The sequence below is a fragment of the Oreochromis niloticus genome, linkage group LG18 (assembly GCF_001858045.2).
Source record: "Oreochromis niloticus isolate F11D_XX linkage group LG18, O_niloticus_UMD_NMBU, whole genome shotgun sequence".
Taxonomy (NCBI): domain Eukaryota; kingdom Metazoa; phylum Chordata; class Actinopteri; order Cichliformes; family Cichlidae; genus Oreochromis; species Oreochromis niloticus.
The window spans coordinates 6,435,052-6,454,285 of record NC_031982.2 but is presented as its reverse complement, the minus strand read 5'-3'; the positions used below and the strand labels follow the sequence as shown (position 1 = coordinate 6,454,285).

Here is a 19,234-nt window from a genome sequence, read left to right as displayed (position 1 = left end):
AGAGAGGGAGAGAGTTGGCGCTGTCCCGAGTTGCTCTGCCTCCGTTTGATAGAGAGGTGTATTTACTTGGTCACAGCCTTCTTCCTGGATCGGTTCATTGCCCATCTAATCGATGTCTACTCTATTTTTGTACGGCTTTTCTCGCAAAGATTTGTCCCTGATTCTTTCTCTGTCTTGTTTTCATTCTTCCTCCTGATCCCCCCCAATCCATCAGTGACAGGTGGCCGGTGGCTCCCGTCCCCCCCCCCCCCCCCCCTTCCTTTTCCTCTGCTTGTCTTTTGCTGTGCGCTGTCAAACAGATAGCGTGCCAAGGTGCTCCCCATGAATTTCCTGCTCGGGGTCTGATCGGGCAGTTCTTGGCTGCTTCAGATTGTTTGAATTTTTCAGCCGTCTGAAACTCTCTGGAGGGTTGGGATGTTTACCTTGGGAGCTGTAGATGTAGGGCAGGGGCATGGGCATGCTCACACAAGCAGACTGTATGCGGTCCCAATTCAGCAGGCAGATTGGATTATCTGGTCGAAATAAGTTATTTTTTATTGATCCAGTCATTTGTGGTTGTGTCCTATTTTCAGCTGAAATATGAATAGATTATGTCTGCTGATGGAATGCTATAGATTTAAGGTTTTGGATTAAACCAACCATCACATATAATTCCTTTAGTTTACAGTAACGTCAAGAGAAAAGCTCCAAGCTAAAGAATGTTATATAAACTTAATTTTCTGCTATTGCGCCACAAAATGGGAACAGAAATGCACTGCGCGTGTATTCCTTTATAGCTAAAGACTGCATAGTCTGTGTTTCCCAAAGACTGGATATAAAACTTTGTACTTTCCACTTTACGGTTCTATTTTCATAATGGTTCCTGTATTATCGACACGTAGCCTGGAGAACGAGGCCTGACATTACACTGTGTGGTTTGGTTTCAGGTTTCTGTCTTTGGGAGAAAAATAGTTTGTATTGATTCAGTTTGTTCAACATAAGATGAAATGTCTTTCATTTTAACCTTTTTGACCCCACTGACCCATTAACAAATCTATATTTCCATGTGCACGCTATTGTGGAGAAGCTTTGCTGAACCCACAAAACCTCAGTGTCATGTTGTCATTGGCATGAAGGAAGCAGTTAGCTATGGATGCAAATATGTTCCTATGCACTAATAGCAGTTGCCCGATGGCAAAAGCTATTAGTGCAAAAGGACCTTTGGTCCTATCAAAGTCTATGGGGAAACAGCTTTATCACTTAACTTCTGTAAACATTTAACTGCTGAGTTCTTGATTTGGGTCATACTGAATAAAAAAAGCCAAGTCTTGGTTACACCGTGTTTCAAAATTGAGCATTATCCGGGGTATGAAACATGCAACTGCATGACTTGTCAATCACAAGTTGTTTGCCAAAGAGTGTGTAGTATCACAGTCAGACCCACCCCTCCACATCATATGCATTTTTTAGCAGTCATGGATAGGGATGGGTACCGGTATCCGGTGCCATAATGGCACCGGTTCTGACATAAACGGTAGTAACCAGACCGAAAAGCAGCGCACATTTCGGTGCTTTATTTCGGTGCTTTTTTTTAACTGAGATGTCATACACTTTGGATTCTAGCCAATCATTTTATCTTTGCAAGCGTAGTAGGCGGGCCCAGGTACGAACGTTCTTTTAGAGCAGAGCTACAGATTAAAAACGCCCAAGGCGAAGCGGTCAAAGTCTGGCTGTACTTCACAGCAAAAGATGCAAACTCAGCAGCCTGCAACAAGTGCTTTAAGCTGATACTGTGCAAAAGAGGTAACACCTCAAATCTGATGAAACACCTGGTGACGCATAGCGTTTTTTTAAAAGCTGAGAAATGCACCGTATTTGATAGCTTGCTGCGAGACCTCACACCGTGCACATCTACTGCGGGTGTGGTGCCTGTTGTCGGACCTGGAGTTAGCAACATCCCCCAAAAACCCGAAGAGGAGAGTCCTGGCCCCTAGCCCTGCCAGTGTAGCAGAAATGATGACGGATGATGATGGCAGCAGCGGCTGTTCTCCTCTGGGTCAGTAGCTTAATGTTGTTCGTGTGTAATTTACGTTGAGTAGGCTAACCACGTTAGCAAACACCGTTGTAGTTACATGCGGCTGTCTTCTTGTTTGATGGCAGATACTCCCTTCACCCTGGCCAAAAAGGCTAAAATGACCAAAGAAAAAGTGGAAAACAGCTAAACATGAGAGGTTTTTGGACAAAGTTTGTGTTTTCCCATTGTTTAAGCACTGCTTCCAGCAGAGTGATACCATATTTGCCCTGCAGAAGCTGCAGAAAAGGCTAACATTGTTATCTTTTTACAAAAAAACAGCTAAACATGAGAGGTTTTTGGACAAAGTGTGTGTTCTTCATTCTTTAAGCACCGGTTCGAGCACCGTTTAAGCACCGGCACTGTTTCAAAACTACCGGTTTGGTACTGGTATCGGATAAAACCTAAACGATACCCATCCCTAGTCATGGAGGTTATACTGTCTCTGGGACTGACTTTATATTGAAGCCAGCCTCAAGTGGTTCTTCAAGGAACTGCAGCTTTTTCAGTTTGGCTTTATTTTTCCAAACCAGGAAAAGTTTCAGCTTGTACATCTTGTCACTTGGCAAATCTTTTTAGTTTTATAGTTGGTCTCCGTCACTTACTGCAGTGAATACTTGTCTCTTTAACAACAAACATAGCAGGAAAACTAACTAGGTTCTATGTCTGTGAAGGTTCTCAGTCATCCAGGTCATCGTAGTCAAAGGAGTTTGCAAAGAAAAGCGTCTGGACTTCTTTAAGTTGCTTGAAGACATTTCACCTCTCATCCGAGACGGCCATTTGACCTTAGAACTGAAGAAGCTTCTCGGATGAGAGGTGAAACGTCTTCAAGCAACTTAAAGAAGTCCAGACGCTTTTCTTTGCAAACTCCTTTGACTAACTAGGTTCTAGCTTTAATGTTTGCTGTGGGTGCTGTTAGTGTACAGGGGTTTATCATAACATAGCTCTGATGAAAGTACTGTAAGTCAATGGGCCACCAAATCTGGATCCAGGTTATTTATTAATGCAGCTATTTGGTAACACCTCTTTGGGTTTTTCACCAAAGGAAGATACCCTTCACATTCCTTGTGCTTATTTATTACCTCTTGGCCATATGCAACTCAGGAGGTAGAGCAGGTCATCTACTAACAGGAAGGTTGGTAGTTTGATTCTTGGCTGTTCCAGTCTGCATGCCAAATACCATCGGGAAAGATACTAACTCCAAGTTTTTCTCCAATGCGTTCACTGAAGTGTTAGACAGAAAGCATAGAAAAAAGCGTTAGTCTACATGAGGCATATTTTATAAAGGGCTTTGATTGCTCAAGTAGAAGTAGAAAAGCGCCATATAAGAACCAGTGCATTTGTCATGGCTTTAATGAAAGTCTAATCTCCCTGACCACAAGGTCCAACTTAAATGTAAAAGCACGTTTTAGCCACAGACAGTTCAGTTTCCTTAATCTTGACTGTCTAATATCACTCACCCAACAATAGCTGTGTGACTGATGCAACGGCAGAGAAGACATTATTTTGAAAGCATGCTAGACTGGGTCAGCAAGTGATCAGCTGGGAGGGACTGAGCCACGATTGCTTGCTGGACATGATTTTTTTCAGTTAGCTTGCCATGACCGATTTTGCACCACCTTCAGTCCAATGTAAACGCAGCCAACTGAATCGAGAGGAAAAGCAATAGAGGGCAAACATGGTCCCCGGCAGTTACAAGCTGCTGTTTCTGCAAGAGCCACTCGGGCTAATTGAGCCTCTGTGACAGGAAGCCCCGACGGGATGTTGGTGCTCACTTTTAAGAGGGTCAGGCAATTCAAAGTGAAGCATGACATGCGCATAGTCAAGTTGAGCAAAGCCCCCTCTGAGTCCTCTCGCGGGACAGTGATAAAAATTTGAGTGCTTGGAAATAGCGTTGATGCCCTTCCCATGGCTTTGAACAAACAGACCAGCAGGCACTGGAGAGGCAATTTTAAAAAGCAGTTGAAGGACAAATGATCAGGTTGTTGGTGGCATGCAACACAATCTTCTGTAATGGTTAGTAGACACCTGACATTCCACACCTGCTCTGCTGTCACCTGATCTCTCTTTTTACGTGTGCACACCGGTCTGCTCCACCAAGGTGTTTGTATAATACATGTGTGTGTTTGCGATTCACAGGACCTCTCCACACTGCAGTGTGATGTGTGTATCCTGGTCTTCTCAGTGACAGACAGGCGAAGTTTTCACCGCACCGCCCAGCTCCGCCTCCTTCTCAGGGAGTCCCAGCCACAAACCCCAATCATCCTTGTGGGCAACAAGAGTGACCTAGTGCGGTCCCGTGAAATCAGCTCCGAGGGTAGGTAGAAGGATGGATGCTGGTGTGTAGAATAACCTGTATATACAAAAAAAAGACCCATGATGGATTCCCACTTTCTTCCCAGTAACCTCCCAGTCACCCCCATACCAACTGTAACAGGGAGCAGTTTTTCAGACTGCCTCAGTGCTGAAGCTGTTAGCATGGGGTTGTGGTAATATGAATACACATTACTGTAATAACATTAGTGCCTTCTCTGGATTTTAAAAGACACTTTCAACACATAGCTAGAGCTTTAGCTGTAATCATCAAGGGAAATGTAAAAAAATACATTTACACCAGTGCATTCATAATGACTCATTTATTATATTAGCAAAATCCAGCGGTATGGAGGGCCACAAGTGCCAACATGAATTAAATGAATACATCATTAAATAATTTATTAAATGTTTTAAATTAATTGAATACCCATGTGATTAATTATTTATATCTCTAATTAATTAATTAATTAATTAATTTCCATCCATCCATCCATCCTCATCCGCTTTATCCGAAGTCGGGTCGCGGGGGCAGCAGCCTAAGCAGAGAAGCCCAGACCTCCCTCTCCCCAGCCACCTCCTCCAGCTCATCCGGGGGAACACCAAGGCGTTCCCAGGCCAGCCGAGAGATATAATCTCTCCAGCGCGTCCTGGGTCTGCCCCGGGGCCTCCTCCCGGTGGGACATGCCCGGAACACCTCAGCTTACGGCCATACCACCCTGAGCACGCCCGATCTCGTCTCGTCTAATTAATTTCCATTTTTAATAATTAATGACACATTCAATTAATTATTTAGTAATTTATTTTATTCATTTTGGTATCTGTGGACCTCCATACATTTGTGCAGCACTTTTTATTCATTCTGTATTTAGTGATTAATCTAACTAAATCCCATCTTGGATATAAATTTTGTGAACTGTTAATTTATTTTTTAATGTACGTTGAAACAGAGAATCTAACGTTGCATTCGCAGGGGGATGATGAAATGAACATAATTTATTTTAAAAATCCAAGGATCTGGGACCTAAAATATATCTTTTTAAAAAAAATGTACAGATGTAGTTGCTGTCTGTGTGACAATGTCCATGCAAAGTTTTGCTCAGACCGACGCTCCCGCTATAATGATCCATTATAGTTAGATAAAATATGGACTTAATGCTAACTGTCATAAAGCTTTAAGTTTGACAATGTAGCTGTCAACATCTTGGTTTTTTGGAGCTAGCAGTGACAGTATGAGAGATAGCTTACTATAATAATATAATATAAAATATCTAATAAAATATAACTAATAAAATGCATGTATTGAATAATTTGTCAGATCAAATTTGTATTTAAAAAAGCTTTTAGATTTGCAGACTTGATATACAGGTTTTTTTTTTCGTCCTTCTGCTTTCAATTCGTGATTTTTCAGTACTCTTGTGAATCTGAGGGAACAGACACAGGTACAACACCTGCAGAAAAGGACCCTACAAAAATAATACTAGGCTTTCACAAACAAATCTAGAGCTCAGATGTCTTGGAAAGACTGTGCAATTAGCTACATGGCAAGCCAATCTATTTGTCAGACAATTTAATTACAAATGCTTTTAAAAATGCACGACAAACAGGACAAATTAATCAGACATTTTCCTGCAGTAGCTTCTCTCACAAAAGAAATGTGTTGCAGAGGTTTACTGTTTTTATTGCGAGACTAAATCTAATTAAAGTTTAAAGCGTCAGTGGTGAGCGCAGACAAATATACAATTCCTTTGAAAAGTGCTCACATCAGCGCTGCAAAAATCACAGAAGCTTTCTTTGTCATTGCTGTTTTCCAGTTTTTAAACCTTTAATCTCTGCAGTTGACATATCTGAGCGTGACGCAGCTGCCTAACTTTCCCATGGACTCATTTGTAATGTTTATCATGTACGGGCTTATTGGAAATGATGTTTCTGGGTGAATGACGCAAGAAAAGAAACACATGAAAAATTGTAATGCACTCTCTTTGTCCACTTTCCTTTATTCCTCCCCAAATGGAACATCCTAAACACACAATAGATCTGGTCAGTACCGATGCTTTCGCTGCTGGTTATAATAGATAAGAATGCCTAAAAGCCCAAAATGAAAATGTTTAGTTAATAAGCACACATTTTCCCCAGAGAATAATGCTAGTGTGCTTTGTACAATTACTCATCAGTCCCTTCTGTTTACCCTCTTCTCTGCCTTGGCTCATCTGTCTCTCTCTGCACGCTGTTTTACCATAAATCTTCCTCAAGGCTGACATCATCTCCATTAGAAGCCGTCTTTGGGGATCTATCTTTGATCAACAAAATCAATTTCTTCACTGTTTACAATATCCAGGGATTAATGCTCTGTGGTAGACTCCTCATGGGAGCAAAGTTCTGTGATCTGTTGCTACAAACTGATGAGATGTTAATATGGAGTAACTATGAAAGCTGTTTACCCCAGTTGGCTTTTTCAAAAACAAAAATGTTGTATTATTCTACCGAACTCAATCAAAGTGGGCGTGATTAGGCTTTTTGAGAGTGATGAATAGAATGACTGTATAGTATAAAAATCAAATAAGAAAAAGTTGACAAAACACAAGATTTACTTGGTGGTTGATTACTCACCTCTGTATAGACAGGTAGCCAAATCAAGTCAAGAAACCATAATTTCATGTTATTTATTAGGTTAAAAAAGCAGCATAAATCCCACAGATCTTAGAGTTTACTTTTCTTTGCTAAACAACCCTGCTGGGCAGCGAGCCTCGCACGCTTTTGTATGTTTTGAAGCTGAAGTTAAATAAATTCAGTGAGGGAGAAACAAGCAATTCTACACTGAATTTATTTGGTGACAATCCACTGAAGACAGATCAGACCACGGGCAGGTTATAATTTGGCTGGACTTTTATGGGTGAATTTTTATGAAGCTCTGCCAGGCAAACCCATTATCCGGATTTTCATTAATGTTAAAAACAGAAGCTGGGTGAAGAGTGGCAGTAGCTGAAAAAAGAGAGAGAGAAAGAGTGACAACCCAGTTTGACCTTGATCTAAATTTGTAATTGTGTCATATATGGCTGTGATCTCAAGCCTTCACTGTCATCTCTGCAGTTTTGATTTATATTCATTTATATATTTAACTCCGTGTCCCTCGGCGCTGCTTGATGTTTTGTTTTTGTTTGTTTTCCAGAAGGCATATCTCTGATTGGATAATCTCCTTTTTACAGGGCACAGCTGCTCTTACAATCTTTACGTACGTTTGTCCTCATCATATATTCACAACTGGCTGCATTTACATCCACATATTAAACGCACTAACAAGCAGACTCCCTCATCTCGCTCCATCTTCTCGCTGCTTGATGTCAGCGAGGCGGTTTCAAAGCGAGGGCTTTGATAAGAGGAACGGGAAGGAGAGGAGTGACGCAGGGAAGGGCAAATGTACGAGAATGCTGTGGGTATGAAAGAGAGCCTCAATTTGGGGTGATGTGTGAAATGCATAGTGGAGCGGCGCGTGCGCTGGGGAAGAGTGCGGCTTATTTTGCCCTTCAAAAGAACCACTCTGAGTTCTTACACAATCAGATTGGGCATATTTCAGTAGAGGTTATACTGTTTGTGCTACATCCATGTGCCCGTTTTGCCACACATCAATATTGTGAGTATGCATCTCTAACATTTTTGTTATTAGGTAGCATTAATTTAAAAATTACTAACGGCCTGCCAGTGTGATTGAATTCTGCTCTTTTGTGACTATTCAGAAGTTGCTAAATGACCCACAAGCCGCTGCTGCTGGCTGTGACCGGCGTAAAAGCTAAATTGTCTCATTTGTAATCTGGACTAACTGTCATTGATCGGAGATCAGCTTCACTAGCAGATAAAATGAAAGCTTAAATTGTGAGTCTGAAATTCTGGACAGAGTGCATGTTAGCCCTTACTCGACTCAGCTTTTAATGCTAAAGCAATTTTAATGTGAACATCCAGTGTCTTACTGTAATGTGGAATGATTGCTCGTCCTGCTAAACTGTCCTAAAAAAAGCCAACTCATCTCTGCAGCTCTACCGTGCATTTACTTTTAACTCTTTGGATTGGTTTTCTTACTGTAAATGTACATAGATCATTTAATTCACCCATTCACCCAGTGAATAACTAAAACCTTTTCAAACCACCTATAATAAAGCTAGGCTAGATAACGTGTACTCATATCACATAACAACAGAGTCAAAGTAAATATGTGGACCCTGATATTCTTTTAAGGACCTGTTGGAGACAAAAGAAAAAGTAAACGGTAGGGTCATGAACATGTTTTAAATGAGGTGCAAATGATATGCTGATGTGCTAGCATTAGCATATAGATTGCTAACCTCATGATCTATGGATGGACAAACTCTTTCAAAACTTGAATATGTTTTTGTCAGAAAAGTTTAATGCTTTTTTTCTGAGTTCAGAAGTTTAACAAATACCCAGCAAACAGAGGCACTATGGCCACATCCACTTGGGGCCCATGCATGATGAGTGTGGGTCTGCTTGATCTTATGCAGCCTCACAGTTCACCAACATCTGTCCACAGGCATGTTTACTGGGTATGTTTAAGGGATGTTGACACTGGTAAAATAAGATGAAAGGAATATTTGTGATTAAATATGGCAATGTACAATTAAAGACTTAGAGCAATCCATCTCTCTCATTCTCATGAGGGAATCTTCAAGTTTGGCACAAATCCTCTTGAGATTACAGTTTGTTATAGTATCCACACTAAATGTATGGTTACTTATTTCTTTGATGCCTAAAACTCAAGAATTCATACACTAACCAATCTATTATAGCCAAAAGGTTAACAGTCAACATCACAGAGTTGAGCTAAATCATGGTCATGTCATGGTCATGGTTCACAGCTGGAAAAAGACAGAGTGCCCATTTTATGTTGAGAATTAGTTGCTGCAAAAAGTGATTATCTTGGAGTTTGTTTATGTGTCAGGGTCAGGTGAAAGTAAAGGCAAAGCTGTTGAGTTTTATTTTAGTTTTATTAATCAAGATTAATAGGCTGAGTGTTGTGTACACATATTGGACTGTACTCACATAAAGAACCTAACGATTGGCACTATATCAGCACTGTGTTGTGTTTGTGCTTTGGCGTGAGAAGCAACAAGAATTTACCTACCTGTTGCTATAAGGTTTTATTGATGGGTTTGTTTTGGAGCATTTCTGACCCCTAGTGGCCAAAATATGATATTTGCTGCTTTAATATTAAATAAACCATAAAGAAAGGGTTTGGGCTGGCAATAATAACAAAGCTTTGAGGATTGTTAGTTGGCAAACTGAATTTGATAAATCAATGTTAGATTTTTATCTGCAGTAATGTCAGATAACAATATGTCAACTACTGTGTGCTTTTAATGAAATTTGGTCAGAAACATGCAATCAATGTATTTGCATTGTGGTATATTTGAAATAACTACACTTATCCTAGGTTATAGATGTCTCTTTATACATCAATCAACAAAATGCAGTGAATGAACAAAACAGGAATCTAAATCAAATCAATATTTGGTGTGACCACCCTTTGCCTTCTTCTAAGTACACTTGCACACAGTTTTTGAAGGAACTTGGCTAGTAGTTCTTGGAGAACTAACCACAGATCTTCTGTGGATGTAGGCTTCCTCACATCCTTCTGTCTCTTCATGTAATCCCAGACACACTCATGATGTTCGGGGCCATACCATCACTTCCAGTACTTCTTGTTCTTCTTTACGCTGTAGTTCTTAATGACTTAATGGCTGTATGTTTGGGGTCGTTGTCCTGCTGCAGAAAACATTTGGGGCCAATAAACAATCATGAATTTTTCTGAAAGCATTCTTTGTTTAAAGCATTTTTCTCACCTGCCTAAAACTTTTGCACAGTACTGTACATAGTTATACATTAGATTAATTTATGAATTTAGGATCATCATTAAATTCCTATAAAAGATATTGTTATTGGCATGGTTTAAGTTTCAAGACACGGTAGGCTGTGCATTTCTTGTTTTCCTCAAGCTTTGTATAGTCAAAGGCTGATGCTGATTGAAATCAGTGGAAACACGGTTTAGGGGAAATTCTTGTTTGTTTTGGGGGGTTTTGCTTTTTTGGCTGTGCAACTTAAATCAAGGCAGCAAGTGCAAAAAGTGCACGCTGGCGCATGCACGTCGCTGTCAACTCGAGTTGGCTCTCGGCTTCAGCGTACACTTGATGATGTGAGTAGAAAGAGGCGGTAGAGAGGGTAGGAATGAATAATGAGAGATGCCTATACTCAGCAGATTCTTTTGTCATAAAAAAAAAACAAAAAAACAAAAAAGGGATTGTGGTCAGCGATATGCAAATGCTGCATCCCTGTTCCCGGGGCGCCTGACAACAATGTGCTCATGTTGTCTCTGGACAGGCCACGTGTAAATGTTTTTGGTTTTTTTCTGACATGTGAACTTGACAGAGGCAGCTCTCCGACCTGCTTGCCTAGCTAACATCCTTCTAAAAGTACCTGAGGCCTTCCTGAGAGAGCTAAAGTCATAAAGTCTATTTATGGCATGTACAGTGACACTTTTATGCTGCTATGTCTCACCTACCTACCCCCTCTTCCTACATCTCTCTCTGCCTCTCTATCCTCACCACCCAGTGATACACACACTGTCACACTGGGAACATATTTATCATTTGCTCAATATGGTGTTGGTGTGGACCTTGCTCCTCAGGGCTTTGATTAATATGCACTCTGGCTCCGTTTGCTTAGTCGACGTTCTTTCTGTCTTTCCCCTCCATCCGCCTGTCTCCGTCTGTCTCCTTCCCCTTCTCCTGCATGTTCACATCATCTGCCGTCTCGCATGTCATTCCCTTTCGGGATCTCCTTCTTGCTTTATGACTCACATTTCCTCCTTTTCATCGCTGTTGTCTTTCTTCATCAGTCTTTTCTTTTTTTAATGGTCAGGATATAGGTAGAGAGCCCCATCCCTTGTCTCATCTCCTCACCTTGTTTTCTCATCTAGGTTGCTTTCCTCTTTGCTCTCCCTTCTTTTTCCCCCCTCTTTCATCTCCTTTCTGTTCTCCTGTCCTCATTTTATTTCCTATTCGTTTCCTCCTACCTCCTCTGCTCTTGATATCTTTCTTGTCCTTGTCTCATCTCGTTGTCTCAGCTCCTCTCCATATTCTTCCTCCCACCTCTCTCCTTCTTACCTTCCGTCTTCATTTATTCTCGTCATCTTTCTTGCTTTTCTATTCATCTCCTCTTATTTCCCTGTCTCCTTTCCTTTCCTTTTCTCTTCTTCTGCTTTTCTCCTCCACTCGTTTTCTTTGTTTTGTTGCTTATTTTCCTGTCACCTCTTCACTTTTACTTTTGTCTCACCTCCTCTTGCTTTCGATCTGCTCCTTTGCTTCTGTTATCTCGTTTAATGCTCTTCCCTCATCTTTTTATTCTCTCTTCTCCTTTTGCTTCATCCTCTCATGTTGTCCCCCTCTCAGCCCTCTCCCCCTTCAATTCAATTTTGCAAGCTCCCTTTTAACAGGTTATTCAATCAGCTGTTGTAGGTATTAGTAAAAGTCCTGGTAATCTGGTCTGGGATTTGCTGTATTTCCTCTCTCTCTTACCTCACCCACTATTAGGTGACACTGCAGAGGTTCAACAGCTGCTGTGTGCTTGGATTATTAGACCCAGATCAAATCTGGAGCTGTTTTTCCCTAATACAATACCCGTGTAACACTGGTGTGCATATGTTCATGCTCTGCAAAAGCAGCCACACCAAAACCAGCCTGACAGGTTGCATTGGAATGGCCTTAATTTGAAATATAATATCATAATATAATGTAAGCATTATAGGATCAGTGTTTTCGTAACTCATTTTCAGAAAAATAAACCAAACTCACCATCCAACTGAAAGCCCTGAAAAATTTTGGGGGAAAACTTTAAATTTAGTGAGATGATCATCTGTGACCACATAGAAGAATTCTGTTATTTTGCAGCCTGGTTTTTGTTCTTCTTCTTGGAAACTTTCTTAAATCTTTTGGCACCTGCTTCCTTTTAATTAAAAGTCCCACAAGAAGTAAGGTTAACCCTATAATGCCCTTTGTATCATATTTGATACATGAGTTTCTGAGACCTCTATCTCATCAACACGATCAATACTTGCTATAATTTCAAAATATTATGGACAAAACTCTTTTTTTGGTCTAAAATGAACATTGTTGTTAGCAAAAAGTTGCCAAAAATGCCCAATGTATCAAATGCGATACAAAAATATATAATAAATATATAATAAAAATATATCATACACAACATGATATAGAAAAAAAGTTTTTGTGGAATTTGTTATAAGGGTTAATAAACATCTCAGTTCCAAAAAATCAGAATTTTCTGGCTTTTTTTTTGATGGGTTAAGATGATCAGATTTTGTCTTTGATATACAGTTAGGGGAGTCATTTTTTGATCAGCTCCTCAATTTGTTAAGTTTTACTCACAAAGAAATGAAAAACAGTCTCTAATTTTACTGTAGTTTTTAATGGATAAAGACAGAATACCAATGAAATGCAAATGATATGCTGATGTGCTAGCAATCCCCCCAAAAACACAAGATTGTAGACCTGCATACAAGTCTCCTGCACACGCCACAAGACCATCAGCAAGAAGCTTGGTTAGAAAGTGCAATTATTTGAAAATGAAGAAATACAAAAATGACCATCAGTCACTCTCGGTCTGAAGCTCCATCTAAGATTTAGCCACACGGGGTCAGGATGGTCATAAGAAAGGTAGTTGATCAGCCAGAAACTACACAGGAGGAACTCGTTGATGATCTGAAGGCAGATGGGACCACAGTCATGCAGAACACCACTGGGAACACACTACACCATTATTGGATTGTAATTTTGCAGCGGCTGCAAGGTCCTGTTCAAGAAAGCACATGTACAGGACTGTCCTAAGTTTTCTAGTGAACATGTAAATGATTAAGATAAAAGTGCTGCGTTGCAGATGAAAGTAAAATCAAGCTCTTTGGCACTGATGCAGCCTGCTATGTTTGGAGGAAGAGAAATGCTGAGGAGGACCCAAAGAACACCACCCCTTGCCCTACAGCACAAGTACCCCCCACAGTTAAGCATGAAGGTGGAAACATTATGCTTTGAGTGTGTTTTTTCTGCTAACGGTACAGGATGACTTCACCGCATTGAGGGGGCCAATGGACAGGGCAGTGTCCATAAAATGTTCCTTGAGAACCTCATTCCCTCAGCTGGAACACTGATGACGGGTCGTGGATCGATCTTCTAGTATGACGATGACCCAAATATTTATTTTACTAAATGACATGAAACTCAGTTTATACCTTTTAGGTGCGGTTTTTGCTGGATTTTTGGTTGATATTCCGTCTCGCTCCCCCATTAAAATGAAATTACCATAAAAATTAGACACTGCTCATTTCTTTGTATGAGAGCAAACGTACAAATTCAGCAGGGGATAAAATAATTAGCTCCCCCACTGTACTGCTAGAATGGTGGCTCATTTTAATCATTGCCAAAGTTTCAAATAATGACATCAGCATATTTTTAAGTAAAAGAGAGAGCATATCTAGTCATCTCAAGTACACAGCTATTTTAGGAAGAAGTCCCATAAACCTACACTATAATGCCAAACGTATTTGCTTGTCTGCTTTCACATGCATATCAGCTTGAGGGAGATGCTATGCTTAATGCGTACCTTAACGTAAGGTTTAATATGATGTCACCCTATGATATATGATTTATGGACATTTTTGACCATTCTTCCAGAAGCACATTTCTAAAGTCAGACATGGATGTTGGATGAGAAGGCCTGGTTTGCAGACTCCGCTCTAATTCATCCTGAAGCTGTTCTATCAGGTTGAGGTCAAGACTCAGTGCAGGCCTTCTTCATACCAAACCCGCTCATGTTTTTATGACCCTTGCTTTATTTATGCACTGGTGTCCACTCATGTTGGAAAAGAATGGAGCCACTTACAAAGTTGGGAGCATGAAATGTCGCACTAAGAGTTCCTTTCACTGAAACTAAGAGGCTGAGCACAACTCCAGAAAAACAACCTCTTGCCATAATCCTCCCATGCTTCAAGCTTTACACTCGGCACAATCAGTCAGTCAGACAAGTACTGTTCTCCTGGCAACCGCCAAACCCAGACTCATTCATGGGCCATGCCAGACAGAGAAGCGTGATTCTTCACTCGAGAGAACACGTCTCCACTGGTCCAGTGGCCGCATGCTTTACACGCAGTGGTGTTTGGTGATGTAAGGCTTGGATGCGGCCATTGAAACCCATTCTATCAAGCTCTCTATGCACTGTTGTTGAGCTAATGTGAAGGCAGCATGAAGTTTGCAGGTCTGTAGCATCTGCTGACCCCGCTCTGCAATTTTACGTGGCCTATGACTTTGTGGCTGAGCTGCTGTTGTTCCCAATCTCTTTCACTTTGTTACACCACTGACAGTTGACTATGGAATACTTAATAGTGAGGAAATTTCATGACTGGACTTGTTACACAGGTCACATCCTGTCATGGTACTATGCTGGAATTCAAAGAGCTCCTGAGAACGACCTGTGGCCATAGAAGTGATCGAAACACCTGAATTTAGTGATTTGGATGGCTGAGTGAATACTTTTGGTAAAATAATGTACTACTCAGAGCATCAGTTTGTGAGTGGAACCCATTCGGAACGTAAAGAGGTAACCGTTAGATATGGCCTGTCTTTGTCTGTACCTCGCTAAACCAGCACGTTACAGACGAAGAGGAGAGAAGCAGTTTACAATAAAAGAAAAAGAGAACTATTTTGAACTGTGAACCAAACAGAGCCATTCTAATAGAGTCTGAGATTTAAGAAATACCTGGGGATATTACCTAAGGATGGAACACACATTATGCATTAAACATAAGCTAAGGATAAGTGAAAAAAAATGGAGTGCACATTTATATATTTATGCAATTATTGGTCTAAAAAAAAAGATATAAATCTTTTATTGTTCAGTTTTCCAGCAGAAATATTCCAATTAGAATTCATTGTAACGTGCAATTAATAGAAGAATAAGACCTACTCAGGAGAGCCTCAGTCATTCTGGCACACTGAATATAAAATTACATAATTGAAAGGTTCAGCTTATCTGAATTTGCTTTACTTTTTGTGCTGTTTTCCATCCATTGTGAGTAGACAATTGAGTTTTTATCAGCACTTCATCTGAGTATTATTGTGCACTTGAAATCATTTTTTCTAAACTAATACTCTAAAATGTCCTCACAAAACCCACACATAATTGTTCTACAGCTGTGACCTCTTCCCGCTGCCGTCATTTTAAGTTCCTGCGGTGTATTTTTAAAAACAGTTATTGTGAGTGCCAATAATACACTTAAAAGACCTTTCCAGCACGTGGCTGCTTGTGAGCGCTCAGATTTTAGCTCTGTGCAGAGCAGGAGTGAAGTAAAAGCTAAAGCACAGCTGAGGGAGGGCGGTGGTTGTGCCATTTGAGTTAACAAAGAAGGCCATTTGTTGTTGAATGATCTGTATCTGTCAGCTTTCCTTATCACTGTGGCTTGTTTGGCCAGGGACAGACGGGCGCTTTTAGCTGATATCCTGAGCCTTGTCAACAACATGCTTAGTCACCTGTCCTTATTCACGAGAGTCACATTGAGATAGAAAGCATTTCCCTGCTGCCAAGAGATTTGAGCTTATAGAGCCCAGGCAACATTTAACCCCATCTTGGCTCAACCGTCTCTCTCTGTCGTTGTGGATTCACCTGTGAATGCTGATTTTACAAATGCACAATAATCAGGGCCTTGTGGTGGAATTAAGATTCCTTAGTTTTGTGGTGCTATCTGTAAGAGGCAGATAAAATTACAAATAAGAAATGCACATTTCTCGATAAAAAAAACAACATTTGTAAATGATAGAGAGCTGTTTGTACTGCAAGTTTCTTATTGTACTAATTTATTTCAGCTGCAACACAGTCTTCCTCAGCTGAAGACGTTTCATCCGTTGTCATGGAGTTGCGTCTGTTCGTATACGATGACTTCATAGTATTTTTGTAGAAATTGGGAAAAGCAACATAACCCTAACCCCAGGTTGGCGTACTTTTCTTCCAAGTCTTTTAACAGTAACACATGACCTCCATGGGTGGTTGGAGGTTGCTCACGCAGAAGTTAGCAAATCCACCTGCAAAACACGAGTAAACTATGGTGGCCCTGAGAGTTCAACCGCACTGCAACTTTAGAAAAATCAGCAAGTAGAAGAATGGCAAAAGAACAGAAAACACAATGGAAGTAGATGAAAAAAAACCCCTCACAAAATACAACGGAAGTGTTTTTGGGGAGACAGTAACGACAGAACAGCTTTCAGAAGTGACAGAGAGGAAAACATGCGAATGATCGCACTGAGACACGTTTAAAAGAAGCCGAGCATGCATCTGTGTGAGGGGGAAAAACATGCAGGTAATGTGTGTTTTAAGCACATGATTCATATAACACTGCAGAGCCATGTTTTCTAGTAGCCATTCTATTGATGCCTCAAAGACACTTCCACTGTGGGGTTTTTCTATTTCCATTGTGTTTTCTATGCTTTTGAAACATTTCTTCTACTTCTTTGTGTTTTCTTAAGTTGCAGTGCTTTTGAACTCTGTGGGCCACCCTGGTAAACCACATCAGGGCATGTGACAAGAAATAATTTGATTTCTAGCCTCCATGTTCATGAGTGAGAAATATAATGTTGTTTTTAAACACATAAAATAGCGCAGTCTAAAACCCACCACAATTCCCCTTCCTCTTTTATTTCTCTTTTACTGCCGTAGCTTTCAGGCACAGTTTCAGAAGCACATTACACGGGGGAGAGTCCAATCCTTCCATCTCACACAGTCGGTCACGATTTTCTGTGAAAGGACTTCCAAACACTTAGAAAGCTAATATAGATTTCAAAACTGCAGTGAGTGAGCTCTCAAGTACTACCTCGTGGTGATACATATCACACAGCAGCTGGGCTGTTTTCACAATCCAGTGTCCGTAAATTTCAAACTGCTGCCTCTAAATGCTGTCTACGGCTGACACTATGTGAATCCTTTATGAAATGAGTTATGAAATGCTTCCCAAATGTCTCTGTTTCCAACCAGAGGCCCAGTCCAGCGCCATGATGTTTGACTGCCTCTACTTGGAGCTCTCGGCCTCCTTAGAACACGGCACCAATGAGCTGCTGGAGGCGGCAGTGCGGACCGCGAGGGGAGACTGCGTCGGCCCCGGATGGACGGACGGTGACCCCGGTGCTGGCCGCAGGGAGAGCCTGACGAGCCGGGCCAAGCGCTTCCTGGCCGGTCTCGTGCCCCGATCGTACGGCCGAGACAGGGACCGCGATCGAGGCCGCTACAGGGAGATGAGCCGCCACAGGGGCAGCAAAATCCTTCGGCAGAAGTCCCGCTCCTGTCATGACCTCAGTGCACTGTGACACACACCCACACACATAAATGCAGGCAAATAGACACACTCAACATGAACACAGACATACACCAAATTGAAAGAAATGGAGGTGAGGGTGGGGGGGGAGCTAAAAGACTGAGGAGTAAAAGGAGATCGAGCTGGAGGGACATCATGAAAAGGACTGGAGCAGGCTCACAGGAATGGGAAAATTAGAGAGGTGTAAGTAGATAAATTTAGCCGCGGCAGAGGAAGGTCAGGGGAGGAGAAAGTGGGAGCAAACAATGAACAGATAGCCCGAAACCCATTTCGGGAGAGCGAAAAATCAACGATAAGGAGGGGAGCTCCATTTGTTGCTCCGGCTTGGGTGAGTCAGTGAGCACTCGTTACCTGATGAGAGCCGGCGAGGGAAGATTAGCAAGAGAGTTGGATCAAGCTGGCGATTTGACGCTTAATGTCGCGAAATGAGAAGCAGACTGGGGTCACAAATAAACACACACCCAAGTAGCACGCACTGATAATGTAGAGACTGATAGCAATCTAATGTATACCTGTTATAGACCCTGTTTTATAGCATGCAGAGTAGACGATTTAAGACATGATCCTGTAGGTTTTACAGTTACACGATTCTGTACCTCAGTGGCCAATAGCTAATGCACAATCTAGCTAGTGTCTCTAGCAACGCCATCTCAAAGGCAAGACTATTTATAAAAGTGCTCCATCTCCGCGCATCTTTGGCCAGTTTCCACACTGCATCCACTGTTCTGTCCCCATATTGATTTAAAGTAGTGTTTGATGATACTGCCTGTGGCACATGTTCATTTGAGACTTTTATACAAGGTTTAAAACGTCAGCACCCAAGCCATAACTTTTGCTGAATGCACCACGAGTGATCAGCACAAAAAACCCTTTACTGGAGGATGTGAAGCAAAGGAGAAAAGGTCAAGACGGCTATAAGGACTAAGCCGTTGGCAGGGATAACCAGACTGAACTCTTCTTCAATCGAAGCTGAGTCACAGAACACTGAGATACTCTTGAAGCGCAGGAGGACAAAACAAGAAAACCTAATCTACCTGTGGCTGTTTGATGTATTCCTTCTCTTCCCTTTTTTACCCACTGGTGTCATTATTATTATTATTATGATGATGATGATTCTTATAATCATTATTATTATTGTTATTATTATTATTATTATGTGTGTTTCGACTGAATTCTGTGGGGGCTGGCCACACAGGTGACCCAGAAAAGAACGTTCTGGAAACGTTGTTCTGATATCTCATCAAGCGTGGCGGCGTCACTGACACTTCCTCACTTGTTTGTCATGGTCTACTGAGCACTCTCGTCTTTACCACTGAGAATAAATAAAGATTTCTTTGACATCCAATCCGAGTGTGTCGTCAGTTTTTTAAGGCGCCACTAGAAAACGAGCGCCTCATTACAGCTGTCAGTCACGCTGAGGGATGGTGTAATAAACCATC

General features: G+C 41.3%; 1 protein-coding gene across 2 annotated transcripts in view; it reads left to right on the top strand.

Annotated features, from left to right (window-relative positions):
* The window catches only part of rem2 (RAS (RAD and GEM)-like GTP binding 2), a 32,650-nt gene extending 13,510 nt beyond the window's left edge, over positions 1–19,140 (top strand). For both annotated transcript variants that reach the window (XM_005475902.3, XM_005475901.3), the window contains exons 4-5: positions 4,190–4,367; positions 17,459–19,140. In XM_005475902.3, the coding sequence (XP_005475959.1) occupies positions 4,190–4,367; positions 17,459–17,787 (507 nt within the window). In that variant the 3' untranslated portion in view covers positions 17,788–19,140. The remainder of the gene's footprint in view (positions 1–4,189; positions 4,368–17,458) is intronic.
* The last annotated feature ends 94 nt before the right edge of the window (positions 19,141–19,234 follow it).